Below are 26,795 nucleotides of genomic sequence, written 5' to 3'. Positions count from 1 at the left end.
TCTAGGAATAACCAAAGACTCAATGTTAAAAAGCAAGTGCTGCTGAGAACTGCAATGGACCTTGCATTAAACATAATGAAATAAATGATACATGTGCCTACAAATGTGATATTTACATGTATGCTTTGCCTGTGACTGTGAAGGTAAAAGTTGGAAGCTCATGATTGCACTGTGCCTCATATTTCACATTCTTTCTCCAGAGCATTAAATGTAGCAAAATCAGATCTGACTCAAAAAAAAATACAAAATAAATCAATCAGTAAATTATATATTTTAAATGGTCTTTAGCTTTTGTTTCATCCTATATGAAGTGCAGGGTAGGGACTTTGGAAAGATGCTTCGAACAGAAAAGTACAAAATTGATGCTTACAGTGTCAAAGTCAAAACTCTGGTGCTCTTATGTAACATCACTGAGCTTTGGAAAATTAAAAGATAAACAAAAATGATCCATTTAGTAAAATAACATTTTCACCTGCCTCCATTTTTGTGATGACAAACATGCTCAAGAAATGGAACAGAAATGTTATTTAACAAGGTGATCTTGTTACAGTTTTGCTCCTGGTTTTCCAGCTCAATCACTTTATTGCATGTCTCTAGAGAAAAAGTGCAATCAACAATGAAAGCCATTTTTCCCTTCAACCACCGACAAATCCAAAGCGCAAACAAAAGAGATAATCCACTGTTTTCTTTGATGTCACCCTGTTTAGCCATGGTTTGGAGGGGAGGGGGGGAGCTAATGGTTGCACAGCTGATATAAAAGCTAAGCTTTTTTTTTCTTTCTTTCTTTCTTTTTTTTCTTTTTCTTTTTTTTAATAATAATAGCTTGTAAATCTGAAGCACAATGGTCAGGGAGAGAAAGTCAATGATGTGGTTCAAAGCTGTCCTTGCATAGCACGAAGCTGACTACATAAATGTAATGTTATTGTTATTCTAAATGTGCAAAATGCATAACAATAGGTTGATAATACAAACAATATTCATCATCATCTTAGCTAATATCTTCATTAATAGAATCAAATACTGTATGCATTATGTATTTTACATATGTATATATTTTTTTTCTTCATGATAATAAACATACATACAATAGTTTATAATTCAAATAGCTTTATACATCTCTTCACCCTGAACTTTGCAGTTCCTTTTACCCTCTGCTTGTAGGTTTAGGTGGCTGTGAACAGTAGACTGCTTGCATATGCTTGTAAAGATGTCTGCCATTAGGGGATAGATAACCATATTGTAATGATGACGCAAATAATAACAAGAGCAACACCATCGATCTCTTTCCTGATTCCTTTTGATAATAACGTGATACGTTCACCCCAGTGCACAAATGCTGCATGGTTCTAAAATGCCTTTTTTGGCCTGTTCAGTGCCCTGTAAAACAAATTCAACAACACACGCTGAGAATCAATAAAGCGATGCAGTGCACCCCCGCTCGTGACTCTTTGTCAAACAAAGTCAGAGTAGGAGCCAAAATGCTTCAGAACCCAAGATGAAAACGCAATGCGATGACTAAATAGAATTAGCATACAGATGAAACTACAAGTAGAGAGGAGTCAGTGTAAAGCTACAATGGATATCAACCCCCCCTCCCCCCAAAAAGACTGAGTGTCAGGTTCAGGTCCTAAGAAAAGCCCTTGCTAATTAATATTGCTACATTAACATAATTTAAAATGGACTGTTCACAAACCTTAACATGCCACATCAGAGAAGAGTCATTTCCCTCAAGTGTCTATGTAATTTTTAAAGTTAGAAGAAAAAAGGAAGCAAGCAATATTCAAGACAAAACTCCCCCTCCCCCACTCAAAAAAAAACATTTTTAAAAAAAAAGAAAAGAAAACGCAGTCTTTTCACATTTGTGTAGTTTCTGTTGGTTTTTCTCGGAAGAGGGATTGACATCATGCTACAAAAATATATATTCATCTTCATCACTATCGTAGAACTACAAGACAAGTCCTCTGTGTGAAACACAGCACCGGCTAAAGTAAGATTACAATGCCACTTCAACTCAACGTCTCCTTCCTTTTCTCGATGTCTCTTTCTGTCTCTGTCCCTGTCTCTCTCGCTGTTGCTCACCAACAAGCAGCAACAAATAAGTCCAAACGGGCATGTGATTACTGAAGGCAGTGTAGCTGGTACTTTCTGAGTGTTATGTCTCAATTTTCGACTGAATGGAGTTTTTTGGGGGGGAACTATGGTATAAACATGGTCAGGGGACTCAGTGGGATGGAAAATACAGATGCGCCACCAATCAACAATGTAACAGCCATCACAGCTTCCACTCTGAAAATGGAAAAGGCACTGTGTCTCAATGTGCCCCACCCCTAACTTTAACTGACGCCAACTGAACTTTCCTATAAATGGTGTCTTTGACAAATGTGGCCACACCATCAATAGTTAAAAAAACAAAAACACAATTAAATAAGTAATGAGTGATTTAATTCTAAATGTAAAATGCACTATTCAAAATTATATATATATCTATATAAATATAGATATATATAGATTTATATATATTACATTCTTATTCGTAACTTGCCAATCTCAGTTTATATCGTTGTTACTGTTGTTGTTGTCGTTAGTGTGTACACGAACACACAGGTGAATACTATTTAACTTCAGTGAAAGCAGCGTTGAATGGAACTTGGCGAGAAACAGTCACTTAAGCATGAATTAGAACAGTATATACTCTTTTATATATATATTTATATATAAAGTATCATAAAGAGAATCCAAAATAAGTTAAATTAAAATAAAAAACTTGACCTTCCCATAAACTCAATAAACATACCCTTCATTACAGTTTGCAAAGCTTAAACATAATATTGACATCTCTAACACCTGATAATATTTACAACGCTGTGAAAGGAAATTAATATATTTTCAATGCTGAGCACAGAGATGGTTGTATTTTTTGATCCCTTAGTAAATGGTGTGTCCACTGAGACATGTTTTATTGCTATTGCAGAAATCCTAACACATATTAATTTTTTTTGTTTTTTTTTTGGAGAATGATAATTAATCTCATAAAACATCTACAGAGAATGGAAGATATTTTCAAAGAGACTGTGCGTAGCATTTTTCTGCTGATGTTAAATAAAATAAGCCACCAGTCAATGTTGATGTGTAGTATAAATAATAATAATTAAAAAAAAAACATAATAATAAGATGCCCTGCCCATGCATATACACAAGTGCCTTTTACCATGTCTACGATTCCATGTTTAAATAAAACAGAATAAAACTAAAAAACAAAAAAAACATACAAACAAATGCGCCTAAAGTTTGGGCTATGTGCAGTTGTAAAATAGCATTCTCTTGGCTATATAGTTATAGTAGCATTTTCTTAGTAGCATCATCCCAGACTTTAACAACACCCTTTCAAAAGTTTGTATTGTTATCATTGTTGTTTTTTTTCTGTATTTAGTTTTTTTCAAAATCGTCAAAATTTAGATAAACATAGAAGCAATGCAACAACTGGGTATTCAAACCAGCATGGACACCATGTTTGTCTGAAAATAAACACCGGAATATGAAACAAAGTGAAATAATTACAGGTATCATGTAAAAGGAATGAAACATGGATTAGTGTGGATTGGCCCCCTGCTCCAATTTGGGCTTCTTATTCAAGTAGGTTGCCCAGTAGACCAAGTTAAAGGTTCCAAAGAGCAGAGGGAAGGCTATTCTGGCAATCCTGTCTATCTTGCTCACACTGTTAAAGGTCTTCTTGGCCTCTGGAGGTTTGGGCTTTGGCTCCTCCTTGGGCTCAGTTGGAGGTGGCGGGGCGCTTTTGGCGATAGTGGCCAATCCAGGGTCCCTGGCAATATTGGGGGCGAAGGCTGTAGCAGTGGCAGCGGGGTAGGCTGTGGTGTTGTTCTTCTTGAGAAGTGACTCCTTCTTCTTCTTTTGCTGATTGAGAAAGGAAAAAAAGATTTAAAAAAAATGTGACATGTTGTTGTACAAAGACATTTTTTGTACATTTACATCTGTTAAATTCAGTTAATGAAATTTAGTTGAAATATTTGCAAGTAGAGGTTTTAATCTCAGCTCTGTAGTAAAAAAAAAAAAACTCAAGTACTACTACAGTGTTGCTAACTGCAGGGGAGAGACAAGTGGAGCAGAAAGCACAAGATGAACACTAAACTATTAATGTTCATGTCATGTTACTCAAATTGCATTTTCTATTAGGTGAGCTGGCGACAGCGACTGGATGTTTTCTGCACGATCCAGCTCCCTCCACCGTCAAGTCCTGCCCTGTTGCAAAACACTGTAGTATTCGGAGGATAAATATAATACATTTTATGTTTTATTTTGCATGAATGACTTTATTTTGGGTGTGTTTTTCTTTCTTTCTTTCTTTCTTTCTTTCTTTCTTTCTTTCTTTCTTTCTTTCTTTCTTTCTTTCTTTTATGTTTCTTAGAGAAATATAATAAATACCTTCTCTGGCACCACACTTTTTCCATCCCAAGCGTAGCCCCTCTTGGTGAAGTAGTTGACTGTGGCAAATTCAATAAGGGCCGAGAAGACAAAGGCGTAGCAGACAGCAATGAACCAGTCCATGGCTGTGGCATAGGCCACTTTAGGGAGAGAGTTCCTAGCACTGATACTGAGTGTGGTCATGGTCAGCACAGTGGTCACACCTGCAGAAAGACACACAGGAAGCACACAGAATGAATAAGATGCTGTTGTATCATAAATACACAGACAAGAAAATGGATGAAACCCTGAAAGAATCTTGATGTGTGTTATATATTATGTCATACAAGGAAAAATAAGCAGTGTTAGTAGCAGGACAACATTAGTATACTGTTGATATGATCACAAACGTGCAGGAGGTCCTGCTGTATTCACAAAACTGGAACAATCTTGAAGTTCCATCAAAAAAAACACTGGTTTTTCCTTAGATCAAATAAACAAGTGTTTCGTTCTATATGAGCAGCTAAGATTGCAGGTCATGCTTTTAATAATCTAGAAAGGTGCAGGGTTCTAGATGCTGCTGGGGGGAATAGTCGACCTTTATGAGGAGGAAAAACACATATATATTTAATGCAGAATGCCTGTGTCAGTCCTAGAAGATGTCATTTTCAAACACGTTGGCTAGAAAAGCAAAGAAAGGACCAGAAAGAAGTGGGTCACTGTATCTGACAGCGTAGCGCTCATCACAGAACAGGCGACTACAGATGTTTACACACCAAATAACATCAGACCAAGCAGCAAAGCATCCATGCATTCCGTCTATTATAAATCACACCTGGTTTATTGAGGAAATATAAAATATGTAGACATGACCCTCCCACACATATGGTGGAGGGATGTTTATGTGCAAACACACACATGGCATGATTGGCTCATATTCTGGGAGCAGTTATGTTTATGTGATTATGAAGATCCAGAGAAATGTCATGCAGATAGCACCCAGGTGTCCGTATCAAACAATGCTATTTGCACCTGTGGTAAAACAGTCCGTGTGGCTATTTACACCTGGGTATTTATAGCATGGCAGACACAAGCACCCAGGTGTCTTCAGCTAAGAATGCTATTCACACCTGGCAGAAAGGCTTTCTGACATGTTCTAACACAGCTCCATTTCCAAACCATGAAGCTTTTCCTAGACTAAAAGAAGTAGTTTATTTCATAACTTAATTAGGCAGCAAATTAAAAATAATCAATAAATCAGCTAAGTCTTAGGATAAAGTAATAGTCATCAACATTTGTGTTAGGGTTCAGGACGCAAACCCAGTTTCCTCACCTCACTTCCTTACATCTTTCTGCTAGAAAGCCTTTCTGGCAGAAAACCCTGAAGCCAAACTTCTCCCACTGCTACAAAGTCAGGAAGTGATGTGCAGCCATCCATGCCTGCTACACAGTGTTTACTTTACTTTGTGGAGTGGGGGGGCATGTGGTAAGACTGCTGCTTTCCGGCTTGATGTAAATATCTCAGAAAACAATTGGGAGAATGGTCATACAACTCGGAGCCAGGAAGAATGTTCATTATAGTAGAATCACAGCTGTCTCAAAAACTAATCTAAGAAACCAATCCAAAAATATGTTAGCATGACATTCTGTTTGTGCAATAAAGGGGGACATGAACGAACGGCAAAGTATTTGTAAGCGGTCACATTTTATTGCAGTGTCCAATTGAAGAAAGCCAAATGGGTCGGTTTTCTGAGTTATTACACGTGTCGTGAAATGTAACTGTTTCCCTTCAGTTTTATGAATTCTTATTTTACTCCCTCCTCAGCCCTGGACTGTTAAGTGATGAATCACGCACTCCTCATCCTCCCACTCTCTTTTCACAAGCTTTTTTGCCGTTGCTGACTGGGTGCTGTGACATGAACCATAAAGGATGATTATTATGCTCTCATTAGTCATAGCCATATAAATGATTGGTCATTAGCCATAACTGAACAAGACACCTCTGATGGATCTACTGGATGTGCGTAGCAGGGATGCAGGGTGCATCATACATTTCTTGTTCATTAAGGCTCCACAGGGACTAACAAATAAGTAGGTCATTGTTATTTATATTTGGAATTTTATTTGTGTTGTTGCCTGTAGTAGATATATGATATAGATTCAAATGGACATTTATGATTAAGAGTAACACCTGCATAATATAATTACTCATGGTGCAAAAAAAAAAATGATGACGATGTTTCATAATCAATTGCGATTTGGACACAGCTCAGCCGCCCCCACATTAAGGGAGCTACATGATGAACATGAAGATTAAGATGCCTACTGTTAAATACAGGCGCATTACACCCACTGATAAGTAGGCCATTGGACGGTGTTTTTATTGTCATGGGAATCCATGGCAACAAGAGATAAGAATATATTATAGGTTTTGCTTTGTAAGGTGTTTATACCAGAATTTTATATGCATTCGTTTTAACATAGATCAATGATTGTAGTCTGTTCATTAGTATAAGTGACAGTAAAAGTTTTGAGTGATGTAGCTTCATTCTAAGCTCTCCCCTCTGCATCATTCCTTTTAAAATTAAACAGCACCAGGTTATCTAAGTGGCTGATACTCATTTTTGTGTATGCAAATACAATTAACACATACCCAGTTGTAATTGGAAAGGAAGCACCTGCTTAGTGTAGCAGTTTACACAGGTTTAGGTTTGAGAAGAGCATTTGGAAAATTTCTAGCGGAGCTGACGTTAAGGTGTCATTGCTTATAAAGCTGGGTGCCAGAACATTCTCCTCTGGAGAACAGCCAGTGCAAAGTGATTTTGCCAGCAATCATGTGTACTTATGGCCACAGCAGGTGCTATAGCACAAAAGAGCAGAGCCTCACAGCCATTGCGTCTGAACCAACTAAGATGGAGGGAAGAAAAAAGGAATATGTGTTCAAAGGGACTGCATTTTACAAGAGTAATGAGAAAACACAAATACATGTGTACTGGGAGATGGAAGGTCCATGTGCATACCTGAAAATAGTTTATGGTGCAGCAGTAGAAAGGGATCACAGAAGGCAACAGGAGGTGGATGAAATGGTTGGCAACCGAGTGATGTCAATCTGTCAGGTAGTTTGTTTGCCAGTAAATCAGTTAATTTTGTGGAGGAGGATCAAGGCAGCACCACTGGGTATTACACAAGTCCTCACAAAAGAAGCACCCTGGTGCTTGGTATCATATATACTTTACTGTGTTTGACAAGCTCTGTTGTCATGGAAACAAGTCTTCCATGTCTTAATACCACAAGGGAGGGAGAAAAAAAGAGAAAATCATTTGGTATTTTATAAAAAAAAAAGAAAGAAAAAACTTGATATGATGCCTGGATGGTTGTTTATTTTATTCCTTGCACACAAAATAAAACATTTGAGGGCAATATTGTTTACAATCCTCTGCATCTGAGCTGTCAGTGTGCATGAAGGCTTAGAGTATGATTCCTACCCTGAGAAAAATCTATTCCTTTTGTGTTTATTTAGTGATGGTCCTACTCAGGGATCATTTAGAACACTAGCAAGTTGATTCATTAAAACATGACCAGAGCTAGTTTTAAATGACTCTATTTGACACGTTGTAACTAATAGACTTGAGGCTTTGAAGGCTGTTAATGAATAAAGTCACTGATCTGGAAAGTTCTAACTGGATTAATGGTGGTGTAACTCAATTGGTAGGAGTCCCTTCCACTCAATTTAGCTCAGAGCACACAAGCACTGACATTTGAGATATACATATGATACATATCGTCTAACAAGCCTTTGTTTGCAGACTCACTTTCCAACACTCACACACAGTTAGAACAAGGTAATGAAATAAAAAAAATGTCAACATACAGAGAAAGATGGCACTGAAAGAAATAAATTAGAGCGTTAAAGTGATGAATCATGAGGTGTTTTGGGGCGGGGAGGCTGTCACTGCTGCAAGGAATAGATTGATAGGACTGCACACAGATTCAAACAGTTCAAAAGTGCATTTTTGTGAGATGTGAATTGGGTAATATTCACTTGATTTAATAAGGTTTTGACAGAACATAGTAAAGTTTACATACATTTGATTTAATGTCTTTCAAAGTAATCAGCTTGAGAGATTTTTAGTGCTCTGCCCAACAGCCTGCAGATCAAACGTTGCTGCAGGCATGGCTAAAATAAATTGTTTTTTTTTTAACCTTAACTTGTATAAAAGGTCAAATATTTTTTTCCTTAAATGCAGTAGGTGTTTACCATTACTTGTAGTAGTATTGATCCTTTTTTTTAAAGAATGATTGCTAATTTCAGCTTGATTGACAACCCTTGAATGACAGACTGACCTATCTTCCACCAGCAAGTAAAATGTGTTAGCTGTTGCATCACAGCCAAGCCATAGACCAATCTCTTAGTAGGAGAGTGAGCCTTCAGGAAACTGCCTCTCACTCTCTCTCTGTGTCACTCTCTCTCTCTTTACTTTCATGCTTCCTGTTTTCAGGCACAAATTTACCTCTGACAATGTTTTGACTGAGAAGGCGACCAATCAAATATGACAATCAAAATGTGGGATGAGGTCAAAAGTACGCTGTAAAATAGGACGCCTGCTCATACGCAGGCCTTGAAGTGTTAGTAAAACTCTGTGTTTACTGTAGGCTTGGTGCAAATTAGGTGCCTCTGCAGTAAATTTTGTTTTAATGAACTGTTTTACAAACTTTTCAGTGGCAGCACAGCTACACCTGAAAAAGCCCAGCAAACACAATACCTCTGCAAAGCCTGAAAATGCAAATGATGTACTGAAATCTTAAAGGATTTGGTAATTGGTTGTTTCTTAGGCTCTTCATAGACTCTCAATACAACTACAGCACAGAAATCAGCATAGTAATATCCTGTGCAGGGTTTACTTGTTGCAAGGCGCTGATGCTGGTGGTCAGAATACATTAAGGAAGCAAAAGATTGGCAAGAAGTCTGCACTATTACTAGCTTGACTTACCAATCCTGTGTCCAAACTTGGCTGTTATATTGGCACGCAACACCTTAAGATCCGTATGTTGAGGATATTTTGTTCGCATAAGCATATATGTTGGACTCTGTGTTAGTAAAATGAAGAGTGTACTCATGTATGATCTCATGAATGAGTGTGATTGTTGTGTGGGGAGTTGTCAAGTAACCTTTTTTTTCAGTTGATCATTAGTGACGCTGTCTTTACTAGAAGTCTACTAAACAACCTCGCTGTGCTGCAGCCACTCATTTATTCACACCTTATCAATAACTGACAGTTCAAGAAAACCTGACTCAGAAACGCACTACGTCACCACTCATTTACATAAATGAAGAAATAAATTGACATGTTGATTGGCGGGTGAGTTAAATGACTGTGCCAGCACTACAGCTGTGAGCTTCCTGCCATGAACACACACACAGTGAGACACACACACACATATATTACAGTACATACTGTAGCAGCACTGCCTACAGTGTTGTCAGCTAGTAATCATAAATTTATGAGCACCCACTGTCACACAACCAGCATGTTCACATACAGCAAACAAACACATGCCCTGTCACATACACTTGTTTGTGATTGCTTGTGTGTACAAAGTCCCACTCACACAAAAGGTGTTATTCCTTAATGAGCAGATACATTAAACAGCATCATGGGACCAATGAATACCCAGCCAATCACTCTTTGAGAAGAGCAAAGGAAGAGAGCTAATCTTCTGAGCACTGATGTCCCTGACAGCTTAGAAACAGAGAAAGAGTGGGGGAGGGAGTGAGGAAGTAAGAGAGAGAGAGCACCATATCAGCATTGTCAGTGGCTGTTTCTTTTTTGTTTTCATTTGGACTGCAAACAAATAAATTGCTAACAGTTTTCCACTACGCCGAACTAGCTATAAACTAATCAGCCTCTTAATCGGCACAGTGATAAATAAGATAACTCTACCCACTGCTGTGTTTTTAAATTGCCTATTCATCTACAGGGCAGGCTTTAGGAAAAAGATTTAGCGCAGACGCTGTGCTTCATAGTCACATAATGTAATTTAAACTGGGTTTTCAATGCTACATTTGTTCATGATAATGCTGTTTCTCCATCAGCTTTGAACATCTGTGTTGGGACCCTGATCATATTGCAATACAGCACTTGTTTGTTTATTCCTAGTACCAGTGCAGCACTTGATTCATGGTGTTAGCATTGTGTGTGTGTGTCAGAGTTGGTGTCTGTGAATGTGAACACTTCAGTCATTCAGTAAGGTGTACTCTCATAAGGCAGGAAATGAGAAACTGGCTTCATATGTGTATTCAGATGTAACAGGAAGAACCACAGTGCTCACATAACATGTTGGCACTTTTTGTACAGCTGTACAGAGTGGTGAATTAAAATGTGTGGTTATAAAGGAAGAAGAGAGCTTTCTGATGCGTCACTGCTCGATTTTATTTTGCCTTTGAAGATTAATTTCTCGTCTCAGATTCTCAGTGGTCGCTATAAATAATTTCCCCGTTCATGACAGCTCTACAGGGGGTGGATTTTTATGTAACCCACCAGTTTAAATTGTTTTAAGGAAAGGCTGCTCAGAATAGTCTGCCATCTCAGATCGCTATAGGTGCCTTCGGTCCTCCACAGCTCCACTATGGAGCCACTGTTTTGCCTATATTTGGATTAACTGGGAGTAAGGCAGACGCAGGCAGCATCAAGATGGTGATGGCTGAACCCACCTCAGTGAGCTGTTGATGTTTCCTAGACTATCTATTGTGTGATGTCACAGAAGGTTGGTCCATCCTTATTTAAAGTCTGTGGTTATCATTTATCCTTATGTCTGGGTCACAGACACTCCTTTTAGAAATAATTAAATTACATCATATGATTTGTTGCTGTAGGCCCATCCAACACTGCCCAGGAGCGCTGTTTGTCTAAAGCCCCATGGACTCCAAGGCTAAAACTAGATTATATGAAGTACTGATGTTTGGATTTTTGCAACTGCTTCTTGACTGAATGTAAAAAGTGCAGCTTTTTTTCAGGTGCTATGAGGACAATATGTGAATACAGAATGTGCTGAAAGATGTTTTTTTCCCCAGCACACAGCAAGCGTTACGTGGACTGAGACTATGGAAGACATTAACCTCTGACATGAACTTGCAACACATCATTCCTAACCTGTCTGCCAGCCTCTTATTAAAGCTGCATTTTGCACATAAGTTGCTGAGATAAAGCCATATGGCGTGTAAGCAGCATACCATAAGAGCTCCAATGTCAAGACACTCACTCCACCCCTTCGTCTTAACAACGCAAGACACATGTACAATGGTTTGATATAGCATATAAATGCCTGATTTAGTTGAGAGTCAAAGGATTAAGATGGCGATGAAAGATCCTGCCTGTCTCCTATGTCTTTTTAATGATTCATTTATTGCTAAATTGACATTGCAACCTCTTTGAAGAACAACCTCATTCATTTTCTGTCTCCATTTTTGAATATTAATCAAATGAATGACTATCCCGGAATGGTAGGACATTGTGTGCTCTGTGTCTTCATGGAAACCTGTATGTGTGTTTAGTCAGCTATGAATGTGTGTGTGTGTGTGTGTGTGTGCGTGTGTGTGTGTGCGTGTGTGTGTGTGTGTGCATGCGCGACATACATGTAATCTGATGAAGCTGAACCAGCAGTGATAGCATGAGGGACACACATGCCCTAGATAGTTGTTTGAATCTAATCTAGGCCATCCTCATTTTCCCCCCTCAACACGTGACCGTAGCACCGCAGGTAGCAAGCTGTGGCTCACACACATTTGCACAAACAGGCACCAAAACATCACAGGAAGAGTAGAAAAACCTGCTGGAGACTGCAGAGCTGCAAGAATCTGGTGTCTGTATAATGATTTTGGGAAAGCTCTTTAAGTAGTGGGCCAGGGGAGACACTGACATCCATTAGACAAAGATGAAGAAAGAAAGAGAGAGTGAAGGGGGAGAAAAGAAAAAAAGAAGAAGAAGAAAGTGTGTAGGGAGAGGTAATTCAAGGACATTCTGCCTGCTGCTGTGCTGTGCTGCTACAGAGCATGCTGCAGACTAGCAAGAGCTTTCCTTTTGGGCGATATTATGTAAGACCTTAGTGTGACAGACAGATACACACCGGATACACACAGACACACATGCACTTTACACACACACACACGGGGTTATGTACGCATGCATACACACAGCGACGCACGCACGTCGATGAGCACTTTCATCACACTCAGACAACCACAAATACACAGACTTCCAGTCGAACATTCCAAGCACGTAATTCTGAATTCACACACAGCTTTGTATTTAAAATTCTACTGCAGCCAGCCACAACTGATTAAAGCTCTTGTTCACCTCACTGCTGCAATGACAGAACAGAAATGTTGTAGCCTACAGTGAGTTTGGACTCAATCAACAAATGTTCAATCAGTCTCTTTTAGAAAAATAAATTTGACATTTTAGGAAACAAACCTATTACAGATTAGAAGCTTGATGTGACTGCCTGTCTTGTGAAGTTGCCAAACAATCAGCAAACTCCAGGCAGTCAGCCAATGATCAAGATGTTGTTAAAGGGATGTAAAACTGCATTGTCTAAAATCATAGAAGACTCACACTGAAGTCATGCCTTCAAATATGTTGTTCACACTGTAGCAAGTAGTGACAGCAAAAACATTTTTAGTCCTTTGAAAGAACTAAATGGAAGAACTAAATAAAGCTGCAGTCAGTTGCTGTGTCATATCAGATCCAGAAGTAAATGTCAGAGGTATTTCTGCTTCATCATGCATCAGTATGTTGCCTGATCTTTCTGTTCTGCCAGTCAATATACGCTCTGTGGAGCCAATTCTCTTCTTTGTAATTCACATTTTCACATGGTTGTTTTTGAATTTTGACACATACATCATAAAAACCGCATTATTTTTGCAAACCAGTGGTTTTAGTCAATTTTTCCCAACCTACTATAGTTCTGAGTAAGCGCCTAATGTGTCATTGTTCCGCATTAATTTTCCAAGAACAGATTTGAAACCTTCTGGTGAAGGGCTCATTTTTTTTTTGTTGTTGCCACAGATGTTTAGTAGAGAAGATACCAGACAACTCACCAAAGACAGTCCTGGCAGGGACAGACTCTCTGTTAAGCCAGAAAGACACTTGGGAGAGGATGACTGTCATGATGCAGGGTAGATATGTCTGGATCACAAAGTAACCAATTTTCCTCTTCAGGTGGAAGTGGGTTGTCATCACAACATACTCCCCTGTTTGTCAACACACAAAGGATAAGACAAAGTTACAACACATACACACAGAAATTTACACAAATATAGAAAGAGACTCAGCAGGAATTGGACATTCCGCTCTTCTTAGACAATGATTACAGACATTCGAGCCTGATGGGGAAACTGAAAATGTAATATTACCCTAACCACTGACAATATTACTTTTAAAGTATTTATCTAATCTGATCCATTAGCTCAAAACCAAATTAATGGCAAATGCGCACCGCATTTAGTTACACACTCACCAAGGCAGATGAAAGATGACATGTCAATCATGTCAGTATCGCAGGTTTCTTTGCTGAAAACTTTTGCCACTATATGATTGATTTACTTTTCTTTCTGTATTGATAAACGTATTAAAACATATCTACAAGTCTATTAAAATATAAAAACGGTCTTGACGCCAAATGCACTGGAGCAACAAAAAGTAACTTATATTTTGTTGTCTTTTTTGCTGTCTATTTTGAAGTCTTTTCTCTAACTGGTTTGTTGTGTTTTGGCCTTTCTGTTTTATTGCACTTGAGATATATTGATACAGTTATGGGTGTCATTTGTCAACAAACTCAATATCCAGGCATGATCCTCTTCATCAGTGCATTCACAGCCAGTCAAAGAAAGAACAGTCTCAAGGTTTATTAAAGGCACACAAAACTGGAACAAATGAGGAAATAATAATAGAATGCATTTAAGTCACTTGGGTGCCTTTTAGTTGCAAACCAAGGCATTGATGGAGAGACAGGGGTCGTCTCAGGCATCATTTTCTGCCTGCAGCTACAGTAACATCTCTGCAAACAGGTCACCTATTTTATCCTGTAACTAATTTTTGCCAGTATCAATTGACCAAAATGAGGTGAAAGAAAAAAAAAACCTAATGGCCAGTGGGGAAATAATGAATCTGGGACAAGGTCTGTCACTTATGAAACGACAAACCGAAGATGCAGATGCACTGATGGTTCAGTTCTCCAAATTTCTAGTTTGAGATCATCATTTGTGCAGTGAGGAAGGACACTATCATTTGTCTTCATATTTTCTAGCAGCTCATATCATCATAGAATTACTAGCATAACTGAAACCTACCTGTGCTGGACTGCACCACGCCAGAATCCACACTCTGCCCCATCAGATCGTACTGGTTCAACCTGGACCCATCCTCTGCCACTACCACAGACTGGGCAGCGCCTCTGGTCCACTCGTAAACCACTTCTGCTTTAGTGTACGCATCTGGCAAGAAAGAGCAGAGTATAAAAAAAAGTTATAAATTATTTTGCTGCTGGGTGTCTGTTCTCACACGTTGCCTTGAAGGTTATATTTTTGGAGCTGCAAGGGATGCCAGTTATAAAAAAAAAAGAAAAAGAAAAACACACAAAATGAAGTCTCCCGCTCAGATCCCACTCTGGTCTTACCTCATCTAATTTAGTCTCATCTTGTCTGCTGTCATCCCAGTGCTGCCTGTCTTGCCTTATTTGCTATTTAAACATATTTTTCCCCAAGATACAGAGACCTACTCTCTGTATGTTTTATTAAGATCCTCCTGCCTATATGTTATTTAGTTTGCCTCATCATGTGATATAATGTTGTGTCACATCATGCCATGCCACATCATGTCATCCGTTCAACTTATAAGAAAACAAGCAAACAACATCTCAACAGGACAACATGACCTTAAAACAGCTAAGTCAGTCTATTCTTCCCTCCGGCCACCCAACCTGTCAAAGCTGCAGTGTGGCTCGACCACTGCAGAGGAAAGGATGGCTCAACTGCAGACTGCAGCATAAGGAAGAGAGAGCTCATCACTAAAATATTTAGGGAGTGAGTTCAATTTAAAGGCAGTTAGGGCTCGGTCTGCTCACTCATGCTGTGTAGCTGTCTGAGGGATGGCACATAGGCCGTGTGATGTTCACCTCTCTATTGGTTTAGTGTAAAATCACCCCACCCCATTTTTTCCCTCCCCTCTGGTTCTTTCCTCACTCTTCTTGACTGCATCATTCTATCGCTTGTCGCGTTTTCCCATGGATGTTGCAGGGTAGGTGTAGCTGTCAGCAGTGAGCAGCTGGTGTGATGCTCTGGCAATATTACAGAGAACACTGCCTTGGATAAACACAGGTCTGCACACTGCATGCCTGCCAGGGTCTTACAGGGTCTTAGAAGGTCTATAAGGGTTGAATGGGAGGTTGTTACCCATCTGGCATCCCTTATCAGGAACTGCCACCAGGGTCTTGCTTCCAGTTGGATGAGGTAGTCACCACAATGCCTCACACAGTGGTATTTGTGTGTCTGTGCATGCAAGTATAGCTGAATGTAACTACAGGTGCTACTTACAGCTGCCAAATTTCAGTGGGCAAGCATGGGCATCCATAGGGAAGTCTTCCAGGTGCATGGGGCACTCTGCTCGTACTGTCAGCCTGTAAAGATTCATGAGGTCAATGAGTTAAAAATACAATTGGAGCATGAAAAACAAGGAAAAACAAGCAAAATCCTGGGAGAAAGCATGAGGGCAGGGTAAATTAAGACAGGAAGTGCAGTTGTTCATCAGAAACATCGGAGACTTTTCCACCATCAAACAAAGCTGCGCTTCTTTTTTCCAAACTGACAGAAATGCTCCAGCTCCCTGAGCCGTGGGTTTCTATTTCCTGACAGCTTGGTGAAAAACAGCATGTCAGGCCACCCATGACACACTAATCTCCCATCTATCCCTCATCTCACTCATCTGTGACAGCAATATGGGTCCTGCCCCTCCCCCCTGCCCCCCCCTGCTAGTAAACATGTTGAAACAAATGGTTTACGATCTTTGCCTTAGACATCTCACATTAGCATCAGTCTGTGGTGTGCATCAAGGTTTGCACTGTCATGAAGGGTTTATTTACCCGTCCGCTGCTTGAAGGCTACTGAGGTGCCACTGGTAGTTCTAAGCTCGGCTCAGCTGGCCGTACACCTTATCTTCCTGTTCACAACTGTCAGGTAGCACTCCCACGGTGATAAATCATGACAGGATAAAACTATTTTATTTTTCCTTGTGAATACTACTATGGAAAGATGTGATTTGTAATGAGAATTTATGTGGCTGAGCGTAATCTCAAAGGGGAAAAGTTGAATAAATGTAGAGGAATAGAAATGAAAATATACTAGAGCAGTAAATCGTCTCTATGTAAAAAGAACCATACATAGTTATAGCATTGTTATTCACAAACTGGAAAGAAGCAATAAACAACTGACCATTCACCTGCATATGGATGGCTCTTTATTCAAACAGCAAGGCTGCTAATTGTCTTTTGTATGGTTACTAACAACAAGAACAAACCAATAACACCTCTTATGACTTGAAATCACTTAGCTCAAACCTGCTCTAAGTAGGTCCAGCTGGGGAGGGATCAAGTTCCCAACACATCTAAACCAAGGGGGGAAAGAGCTACACATGCATTCAAATGGACAACATGCTGCAAAAAGCGCCCATCATGACTGACACCTTCAATCATTTCAAGAGATTTGTTAAACTATTACCATCACTTGCCATCATTTCAGTCAGATACACTCATGGTACCTTTGCTCTCATCCCTCATCATCAATGAATTGCTTGAAGTGAGACAAGGTCTGCATTTCTGGCAATCTCAAAACAGCTGATTTCTACAATTACACCCATTTAGGTAGAAGACGAATGTGTGAACTTACCTCATGGTGTAGAGCAGAGTTCCTTCCTCTGTGATTCGCAGCAGCTTGTTTGGCATGGTCATGTTGTGGGCCACTGACTTCTTGCCATTGTGGAAGAAAGTGTCGGGGGTCCAGATTTTGCTGGCCATCAGGTTGTTAAGACGCAGCACGGCCATGGGGCCTTTGAACTTTAATCTTTCATCCTTCCAGCTCTGTCTGAAGAAGACATCAATAGTGTACTCCTGCAGGTGAATGGTGAGAGGTGGAGAAGGAAAGAAGAAGTTAACAAAAAGCCATCCTGTAGCTCTTGCATCTGCAGCTGGCCTGTAGAAGACGCTGAGTAATCTAGCCTTATTTTTTTATTACCCTTTTGTGTTATTTTTTCCTGCTTGTGTCACTTTGACTTTCTTACATTTATCCTGGCCTGGATTCTCGTTGGTAGCTGCCTGTTAATGTTAAAGGCTTTGGCAGGCATATGGAGGACCTTGTGGATGGAGGTGCATGTTTTTCTGGGTGGTGTCTCTTGTAAAAGAATACTGTAATTGTTCTGTTTGACACCATAATGTGTGTTGTTACTTTTCCATTTCCTTCCTTTCTATCGTTCACATAATTATAGCTTGGTCAGTTTAGAATGCAAATAGAGGATCATTTGGTATCTGGTATTGGATTGTTAGGTAAGTGCCAAAAATGATTATTGTTAGCTTTTCTCTTTGGGGGACACTTTTTTTCTCAGTAATCTAAATTAGACTGGACACAAAAAGGAAGCACTGGACACAAAATTAGGAGGACATTTCATTTCAAGCCAGCTAATGACTGTGGTTGAGAGCAGATTTTTAATGGTTCCACATGACTGCCCGGCAGAGTAAAGAGAGAGCCTGTAAAAATTACAACGCAGCCTGTTTTTTTGTTCTCTTTCCCCCCACTTTTCATGCGGCTCTCGTAAGATAATTAGTATGAACTGAAACAGAAACAACTTCAAGGTAATGGAGGAGGAAAGGGAAAAAAAAGGCTGGAGATGAGGAAAATGTTTCTCAGCTTTTCCTTCTGGCCTTAACAGAAGAGCAAAATAGTCCTGGCCCCGCATGTCAGCAGTGCAATTAACTGAGATTATGTCAAATAGAGTAGACTCACTTTACGTGCATACAGCAGAGTCTTTTCTTTAAAGGAGGAGTAGTGAATCATTCCGATGAGATATAATGGCTTTTGGAGCACAGGGCAAAGATTAGATTTGCTTTTTAAGGTGTTGAAGAAAGAAATCATGAAAACAATTAATTATGTTTAATTGTTATGTTGAATTGCTGCCGTTCCCATGTGATTCACAAACTTGACCTTTCGAATCATGACACCATCCAGCTAAATTTGATGCAATTTAATCAATTAAAGGGGGGTCAGCAGGATAATTAGGAGTGTTTTCAACCATTAATGACTTAATAGATTAGTAAACACAATAAAAACATATTGGTAGCATTTTAATATCTAAAAAAAATAACAAACACATTTCAAGGTCAAAGGTCATGCCTTCATATTTACGAGTACAGATGGCAGTTGTAGGGTGGGATTACGAACCCTGCACTATATATACATTTTGCAAGTGACAGTTTTATTAACACATCCCGGGTTAATGGAATAAATCATCACATCAATACATTTTTATACACTTTAGAGACCGCTGTGGTGGTGGTTAGAAGACATGAGGATAAAGAAAAAAAGAGGGGGGGGACTCGTGACATTTACAGAGGCAAAAAGAGTCTTACCATGTCATGGTCCGAAACTGGCCCAATACTAGTCACGAAAATGTCAGTCTTGACTTGAGTTACACGCTCTGTTGAAGCAAGAAATTGCCAGAGTGAGTGACTATCAGTGGCATTCATTAGCCCCTAACTACCTGTTAATACAAGACCACCTGGCTATAGCCTCTGATCCATTCAATCTTTTCAGCAATATATTTAACACTTAGATAAATACACACACACACACAGTAGAGGAAAAAACAGCATCATAAAAATGCCCATTTTGGATGTCGATAACCATTTCTGCTGTTATTGGTTTCAGTGTCAGCTTCATTACTGGGACACAGGTTCAAACTCCTAATAAATTTGAGCATTGCTGTATTACTGAAAATATGCCGCTCTCGTCTCATAATGCTGATACCCAAAATGGGTCCACTGGGGATTCATTTGGAAGAGCTGTGTGGTGTGTGTGAGTGTGTGTGTGTGTCCATTCGCTGCGATTCTGAAACTAAAATATGACAGCATGATTTATGAATGATACCCATCATAATCCATAATTTCTCCCCTTCAGTAGCTGAACTTCCACAGGCCCAGTTTTATTCGCCTGTCTGTTTGATGCCTGCTGCAGCGTACTGCGGGCTCCTCGGTGTCCTTCACACACCAATTCTCACATTATCTCTCCCTTTTTACACTGTTTCTTTTTCTTTATCTATTTCTCTCATTTTCCATTTCCCAGATTTGTCTTTTTGTCACCCTGCCATTTTGTTTCTCTCTCTAACAATAGATAGTGGACAATAGAGTGAATAAAAGTCCCCACCCACACACAAATGGCTGTATGGTGTCACAAGTGCTGGTTTTAATGGCAATTCTGTGTTTCACAAAAGCACCAGGTAAGATCCTTTTTGCTATTGTGCATGGGTCTGACCCTGAAACCAAGCCTACGTCCATAGGATTTAGATGCATGGACATGGATCTTAGCAGTCATGTGGCTCGTAAACTGTCTGTACAATGATATTCCCATGTTTGAAAGATAAAATCATGCAAGCAACCGTCATGAAAGACAACGTATATTCAATGACTTGGGTTTACTGACCTCCCAGCCCTGGCCTGAGGCGATTGTCATAGCCATCCAGAAGGCTGTCTAAGATCTTGGTGAACACTGTAGTGTTATCTTTCTGTTCATCTGTCATGCCGTTCTGCCCAGAGCTGGCAAAGAAAAAGAATAAAATTTAAAGTCACAGCTAGAGTCCAAAGCTACAGACAAAACTGCCAACAGAGAAAAGTCTGATTGTGAATCATATATCAAAGACCAGCACAAAACACATCGTGATTTGGTAAATTATTGCCAAGAAAACTCTCCAAAACTGATTTCTCTGCCCCATTACAATTCTCATTGTGTTACAGTGGAATCATATGTATGTGCACTGAATAAGCAAGTGTTTATTAAGAGGTGAACAAGTAAGGAAGATGTTACATGGGAAGAGGTTTTTATCTACTGTCCCTTAGGAGGAGACATGTTTTCATCAGTTAACAACCAGGCATGTGTGCACACACCCCTAATGTATGCACAATAGAAACAGTAGAGAGTGAAATAAAGAAATCATAATCTATTATTTATACCTTAATATGGTCTTTTAGACCACAAAGGCCATGCTGAATGTGCTCTTTGAACAACATGAAACAAAATGCTTAGAGCAATGCTGAAAACACTCGCAATCAGTGATTGTGAGAGCAGCGTTTGCATCTTCATGCATAAATATTTCAACACACTCATACGCAGGGATACAGTTCCTAATTACGCTGTGTATTATGAAGGCAGGATATGACCAGAATGAGAGTGTATGTTTGTGTGTGTTTGTATACCTGAGTCAATGCATGTATGTGCAATATGTTCAGGATCAGAACACATATTCAAGCCTGAATACACATCCATGCATATGTTTGCATTATGTTAGCGCTGATAATAATCTCCTAACAAAGTATGTATGCCATTATCATCTTCTCCCTCTTCTTTATGCCAACAGCATTTGGTTTGATTACATGCAAAATAAACAAGCAAGTGTTTGGAAACAAGCTGTGCTATAGCTGAACAGCTCCAAGGAGAGAGAGAGGTCATCAAGATTAGTTAGCAAGGACCTGAAATGAAAAGTAGGGAGGGGAGAGAGTGGCTTCTGGAGACACACGTGAAAGAAGCTAGAAAGGAAGGAGGAAAGAAGATGAAATAAATGAAGATAACAGTGGAGGGAGGAAGTGTAAAAGCAAGGTTGGGCAAGACAAGGACGCTGTTCAGGCTGTTGGCATATGAGCTTACATTGAAAGCAGCTTTAAACATGAGCTGCTAAATATTTTACTTCCTAAATACAGCCGTACCATTGACATTGCATGTGGATTTTGATAAAAGGGTTAATGCTGTCTCTCTGCCTCCAATTCCCCTTAATTCCCTCAAAAAAATATAAATAAAAATGGAGAGAGGAAAAACCTCTCTGAAGTCAGCTTTAAAACAGTAGAAACTCTGATGAGCAATTTCATGCTTTGAAATACTCAAATTCAAAACAATAAACAAACATTTTTTATTTATTTATTTATTTATTTAATTTTTACATTTGGGAAGCCAATTATGTAGAAATACAAACAACATAATCCATTGGGCTAAAGCTGAGGTAAAAAATAACACACAATCTCCTTTCCTGTCCCTTTGTAGCATTTCCCTCTTTCCTCATTTAATTAGGCATTTCTGCCTTTCCAAAACAGAGCTCGATACTAATTTTGGTCTTCCCAAAAGGTTACAGTCCTTTCCTTATAGTATACGCTGATGGAAAACACAAGCTGGTATGTACTGTGGCTCTTTCAAGTCTGTTGCTAATTAAAATAATTTGACAGGTGGGAATAAAATTATTTAAAAAAACATGAAATCTGTAGAAGCAAAGGTGAAATTGAACTCTTATATCGAAATAGAGGTCAAACATTTTGCATTTCCCGAATTTCGTGACTATAAGTGCTTTATTTTACGTTAGTAATGAAAAGAATAATGTGACGTGTGTCTTTTTTCTTTAAGCTTTTACAGTGTGTGTGGGAAATGAGAGTTTAAGGTTGTATGTCAAGGATAAGAAAAGAAAATGGAGAGAGAAAAAAAAAGGTGCTGTGGAAGAATACACATGTTTATCAGCCAGGGGCTACTTCCTCCTAAAACATTGTACACCATCCCCATCTACAGGTCATCTGAACAGCAACAGTGCCGTTCACACTTATACTGCCAATGCCTCTCTCTCTCTCTTCTTCTCTCTCTCCCTTGCTCCATTTACTGCCTCTCTCCCTCTCTTTCTCTCTCTCTCTCTCTCTCTCCGTCTCTCACTTCAGCCGGATATCTAATTATAAGTCAATTTCTTTCGTTGGCAACATACTGTAGCACAGTGCTAGGTCTTCCTGATTACCGTGTCTTGTAGAAATCTCCTAAGGTGTGTCTGTGTGTGTGTGAGAGACAGAGAGAGATTCTGTATTTGACTTCAAAAGTGGGGGCTGGATTACACAGTAAATCTTTCAGTGATAATTGCTTTGCAGTTGTGCAGTGACAGTTCCCCACTAAAGGTAATCAGTACTTTAGCCTTTTTTTGTCCAAATGTGCAGCACATCACACTTTACCTCCATTTGCTAACCAGTGGATGTGGAGCCAAACCTTTAGCTGAGATTAATCAGTTTAATCGAATCAGTGTGTAAAACTGGCGTAGTGCAATGAATCATTTGAACTAGAGCATGTTGCAGCTTTGCCTTGTGTGCTTGTGGCTATATTTGCTGGAATATACTGTGTGGTTATGTGTGTTTGTGGTGTGGCTGTTGAAGAAAGCAAGCTGGACCATCTCAATACATCACAATTTAAGTCAACTGCCTGTGATAGTCCTACTGAATTATTCAACCGTGAAGAAAATCCTGATCCCTACGGTCTCTCTGGGATTCTTTGCAAGAACCACAGTGGAATGTGACTTCAAATGATCTCGTGCAGCTGCAGCAGCTGACGAGTTGTACTTTTGGAATTGTTTTTATTTGTGTCCATGAACGGCATTTCCATATGCTGCACTGTTTAGTGTCACTTATCCACATTAATCCAAGGAGGGGAGTCAGATTATGCATATTTTGCAATACGCCACACATGAATGACAATGCCAACTGTTTGAATCATGTGGGAATTAATGCAGTGGCGGTCACATGACAGTGGATCTTATTGCTGTCATATCTTATCCAATTCTCTCTCTTTCTTTCTCTTCTTGTTTGTCTGCTTCTGGTTAGCTGACAGCTGAAGCTTCAGTGCTGACACTGAGAAGAAGCGTCAGAAACACATGTGCAGGAATGTGTGCCAAATATCACAGTGCAGCATGCGTCACCTACTGTACTGAGCCCAGGTCTATAAACTGAGAATGTAGATGTTGTCCTGCATGGCTACTGAACCAAAATACTCAACACAATGTGTAAAGTGAGGGATGGCTATTTTGGCTCCTCATCTCTCCCCCTCTCTCTCTGTCGCACTTATTATTACCTCTATGCAATTATAAGCATGCAGGTGTCCTGGGGATGTCCCAGTTACAACCACAGTGAATATGCTCTGCAAGAGTGTAACCCAATAAACCAAGCAATAGACAGAAAGACATGCTATCAATCCGGCAGGTGTACAACTAGTTGCCTCCTTGGGCTGGCTGACGGATTTAATAGCCAGTTGACCATTTGGCAAGCGCTGAACCAGTTAATTGTCCTTTCTTACAAAACCGCATACAATACAGCATCCATTGCAGTCTGGTCTTCACGTCCAATCACAGCACCCCAATGATACTTTGATAATTTAGGTGGCATTTAGATCCTTTTTCAACAGGAATGAAGACAATCAGTGGCTTTTGTGCATTTACAGTTGCTTCATTATTATCAATGTAATGCACAAGCACATACGCATCCATAAGATAAAGTTTGTTCTTACCTTTTTCCACCCAGTACGCTGTTAGTGACAAGCAAGCAAGCCCACAGAGACAGGAAGGCTGCCCTGCTCCGTCCACACATAGTTGCAATATGAGGACCTTTCACCGCTGGAGGTCAAAGAGAGAAAACATTAACATTAACAAGTCACAGCAGACAGGTGGTCCACCATTATCGCCAACAAAGTGTCAACAAACAAGAACAACAGCAAGCATGAACGTGGAGGATGTGAAGTGGACCTCCTTTCTACCAAGATGTTGAGGTGTTTGGTTCTTAACAGGTTCTCGTGGGTTCCCTGAGAGCACATGAATCAAACCAAATGGCCCTGTCATATGTGTTGGACCATAGCACATACACACAACCATCACATATTTCACATCATCATTTTGAATTAGGTGTCACATTGACAAGAGACATATTCTACAGCAATACCCACAGGGGAGACGGAATTCAAATAGCTACTGAGCGTTTCGATGATCACAACAGGGACCCAGAGTAAATACACGTTAATAACTGACGCTCAAGCATGCGCTATATGGCTGCATCTGTAGCGCATAATAATTAAGAGGAAATAACAGCGAAGCACACAACCGACTACATAACACAGTGTGAGCTTGTAGCACCTGTGCACAGCCTGCTCTAATACCCTGCAATGTGAAAAGCGGCAGTACCGCAATATCAAGCCAAATCCCCCCCCCCCCCTTATAAAATAAGACCATTTGCTTCCTCCTCAATCATTTAGCTATGATGTCAGCCGGGTCACAAAGTATGCAAGCAATAGGCTGCGCTATACTGCATGCAAATCACACTGCTCAAAATTCACATATGAAATCATAATCTATGTGTCCACGAGAGGGCCAATTACTTACTTGTAAAGAAAAAGCGCTAAAACGACCAAAGAATTCTGCCACCGAAACACAGCCCACATAGAAGGACAATACCCCTGACACTTGCTTGTGATGTTCTGTGGGTGCACTGTGAGCGGACGGGAGTCGATGTGGACACACAATGTTCTGTTAAAAATGAAACAAAAAATCAAATAAATCCTTTGCTTGGACAAGGATTTGATAAAGCGAGGATGATGCAGATTAACGAATAGAGGAGGAGAAAATCCCGCAGAAGCACACTTTCTAAGTTATTCAGAGGGAATGTCACCCTCTCACCGGCGATATATGAATATATTTATCTGAGCTAAAAAAAAAAAATAAGAATGCAACTGGCATCCCTGCAAGCTTGGTCTAAATACATGCGTGACGATCCAATTCGTGCGTGGCGGAGTAATTAAGCAAATGTGCGTTGATGCTGTTTTATTCGGAGCGCTGTCCGTGGTTCTGAAACCAGGCTGCCTCGCGTCAAACGGCTCTCGTTTGCCATAAAATGCGCCGTAAACGGTCCTAATTTCGACGGCAAACTCCCCCTTCTCCACAGTAAAACTCGATTCTAGCGGTGTCCAGCAACATAAAGCATCCCTCTCTCTCTCTCTCTCTCTCTCTCTCCCTCTCTCTCTCTAAATCCGACCGTTACTCCCCTCTTATATTCTTCCTTTTCCCCTGATATAAAAAATGCGAAACAAAAAAAATGGGAAAACAATCACTTACAGCAGATGAGTCGGGGTATATTCGGTGCCCACTGCCTATATCCTCAAACTTTTTGCGAATATCTTTTCTAGCCGGACTGAATGAGAAAAAAATCCTCAGTGATCTCAGATCTGACGAATTTTAGCTTGAGGCTGGAGAAGCGGCTGCTGACGATATGCGCAGGTCTCTCTCACTGTTCATTGGTGGTGCTGTAGTGAGTTCAACTCTCAGTCTGTCAGCAACAGAAATGTTCTGCTAAACTAACAAATCTGCTCTGTGCAGCCGTGAAGGTCCCTTTATCCAATAAATTACAAAAAAAGAAAGAAAAAATAGCACACAGATCGTGCATCTAAATGAAGCGCATGGTAAACAGACAATGTCCAAGCGCAGACTGTTTAATTTTAGAATAGACTGTGCCAACCTAATATAAGGACAAGCCCGCCCATTTTATATGCAGCACAATTTAACTTCCACTGCTGTCGCCCTAATCTCTTTTCAGTGGCTGCTATATAAAAATCCTCTTACATTTTCAATTGGGATTCCTCGTTTTTCTCTCCTATCGCGCGTTCTGTCTCTCTCTCTCTCTCCCCGACTCTTACGTGACGATTTCCAAGGAGATAAAAATTGATATTTATCACAAGATCGCCTCGCAACCAAGACATCTACATGGATGACAGTATAGCTGTCATAAAACCGGACCGTAAGTACTTACATTGAAGCAAAAACTAAGAATGAGCACACAAACGGATACGCGCGCACAAGCTGGGTTGAAGACGCCTCCAAAAAAAATGTTAAAGAAAATCGTGTCCCCAGCTTGCACTGATGAGATGATCCGCTCTGTGCAATATAAAATCCTCCTCGAATCACTCACCGTCTCCTAAAAGCCCACGTTTCGCATCGAGACAACAGCACTGTGTCTCTGTTTACAGCCAAATATCACTGCTGCTACAGCCGTGCCACTCCAGACTGAGCACAGAACGGCGAGGAGCGCTCAGCTGCGTGCATCTGCAAGGGAGGGAAAAAACGAGCTTGTGATAACCGGCGTATATTTTTGTAGTCATCTGCGTATTTCAAGTCAAACTACAAATCAGAGGACATTTTCATCAGCGAGGACTACAGCAGAAGGCATGAGTGGGGGAAACAAGGACATTCTTATGGGCACTTTACATCATCATCAGTGTAATTCATGAACGAATA

At 40.0% G+C, this 26,795-nt stretch overlaps 1 protein-coding gene across 2 annotated transcripts; it reads right to left on the bottom strand.

Moving 5' to 3' along the window:
- Positions 1-3,060: 3,060 nt before the first annotated feature.
- gabra1 (gamma-aminobutyric acid type A receptor subunit alpha1) lies at positions 3,061-26,556 on the bottom strand. Of its 2 annotated transcripts, none has more exons than XM_028420959.1 (10): positions 26,470-26,556; positions 24,026-24,131; positions 20,159-20,271; positions 19,090-19,157; positions 17,357-17,577; positions 16,010-16,092; positions 14,768-14,911; positions 13,517-13,669; positions 4,441-4,643; positions 3,061-3,912 (listed from the first exon to the last, which is right to left on the bottom strand). In XM_028420959.1, exons 2-10 carry the CDS (start codon positions 24,103-24,105, stop codon positions 3,589-3,591), a joined length of 1,389 nt encoding a protein of 462 aa, XP_028276760.1. In that variant the 5' UTR covers positions 24,106-24,131; positions 26,470-26,556; the 3' UTR covers positions 3,061-3,588. The 2 variants fall into 2 exon arrangements, with proteins under 2 accessions (XP_028276760.1, XP_028276759.1); XM_028420958.1 differs by lacking the exon at positions 26,470-26,556 and adding an exon at positions 25,620-25,734.
- Between the last annotated feature and the right edge of the window lie 239 nt (positions 26,557-26,795).

Source organism: Parambassis ranga, chromosome 14, assembly GCF_900634625.1.
Source record: "Parambassis ranga chromosome 14, fParRan2.1, whole genome shotgun sequence".
In the NCBI taxonomy this organism is placed as follows: Eukaryota; Metazoa; Chordata; class Actinopteri; family Ambassidae; genus Parambassis; species Parambassis ranga.
This window is presented reverse-complemented; position numbering and strand designations above follow the sequence as displayed.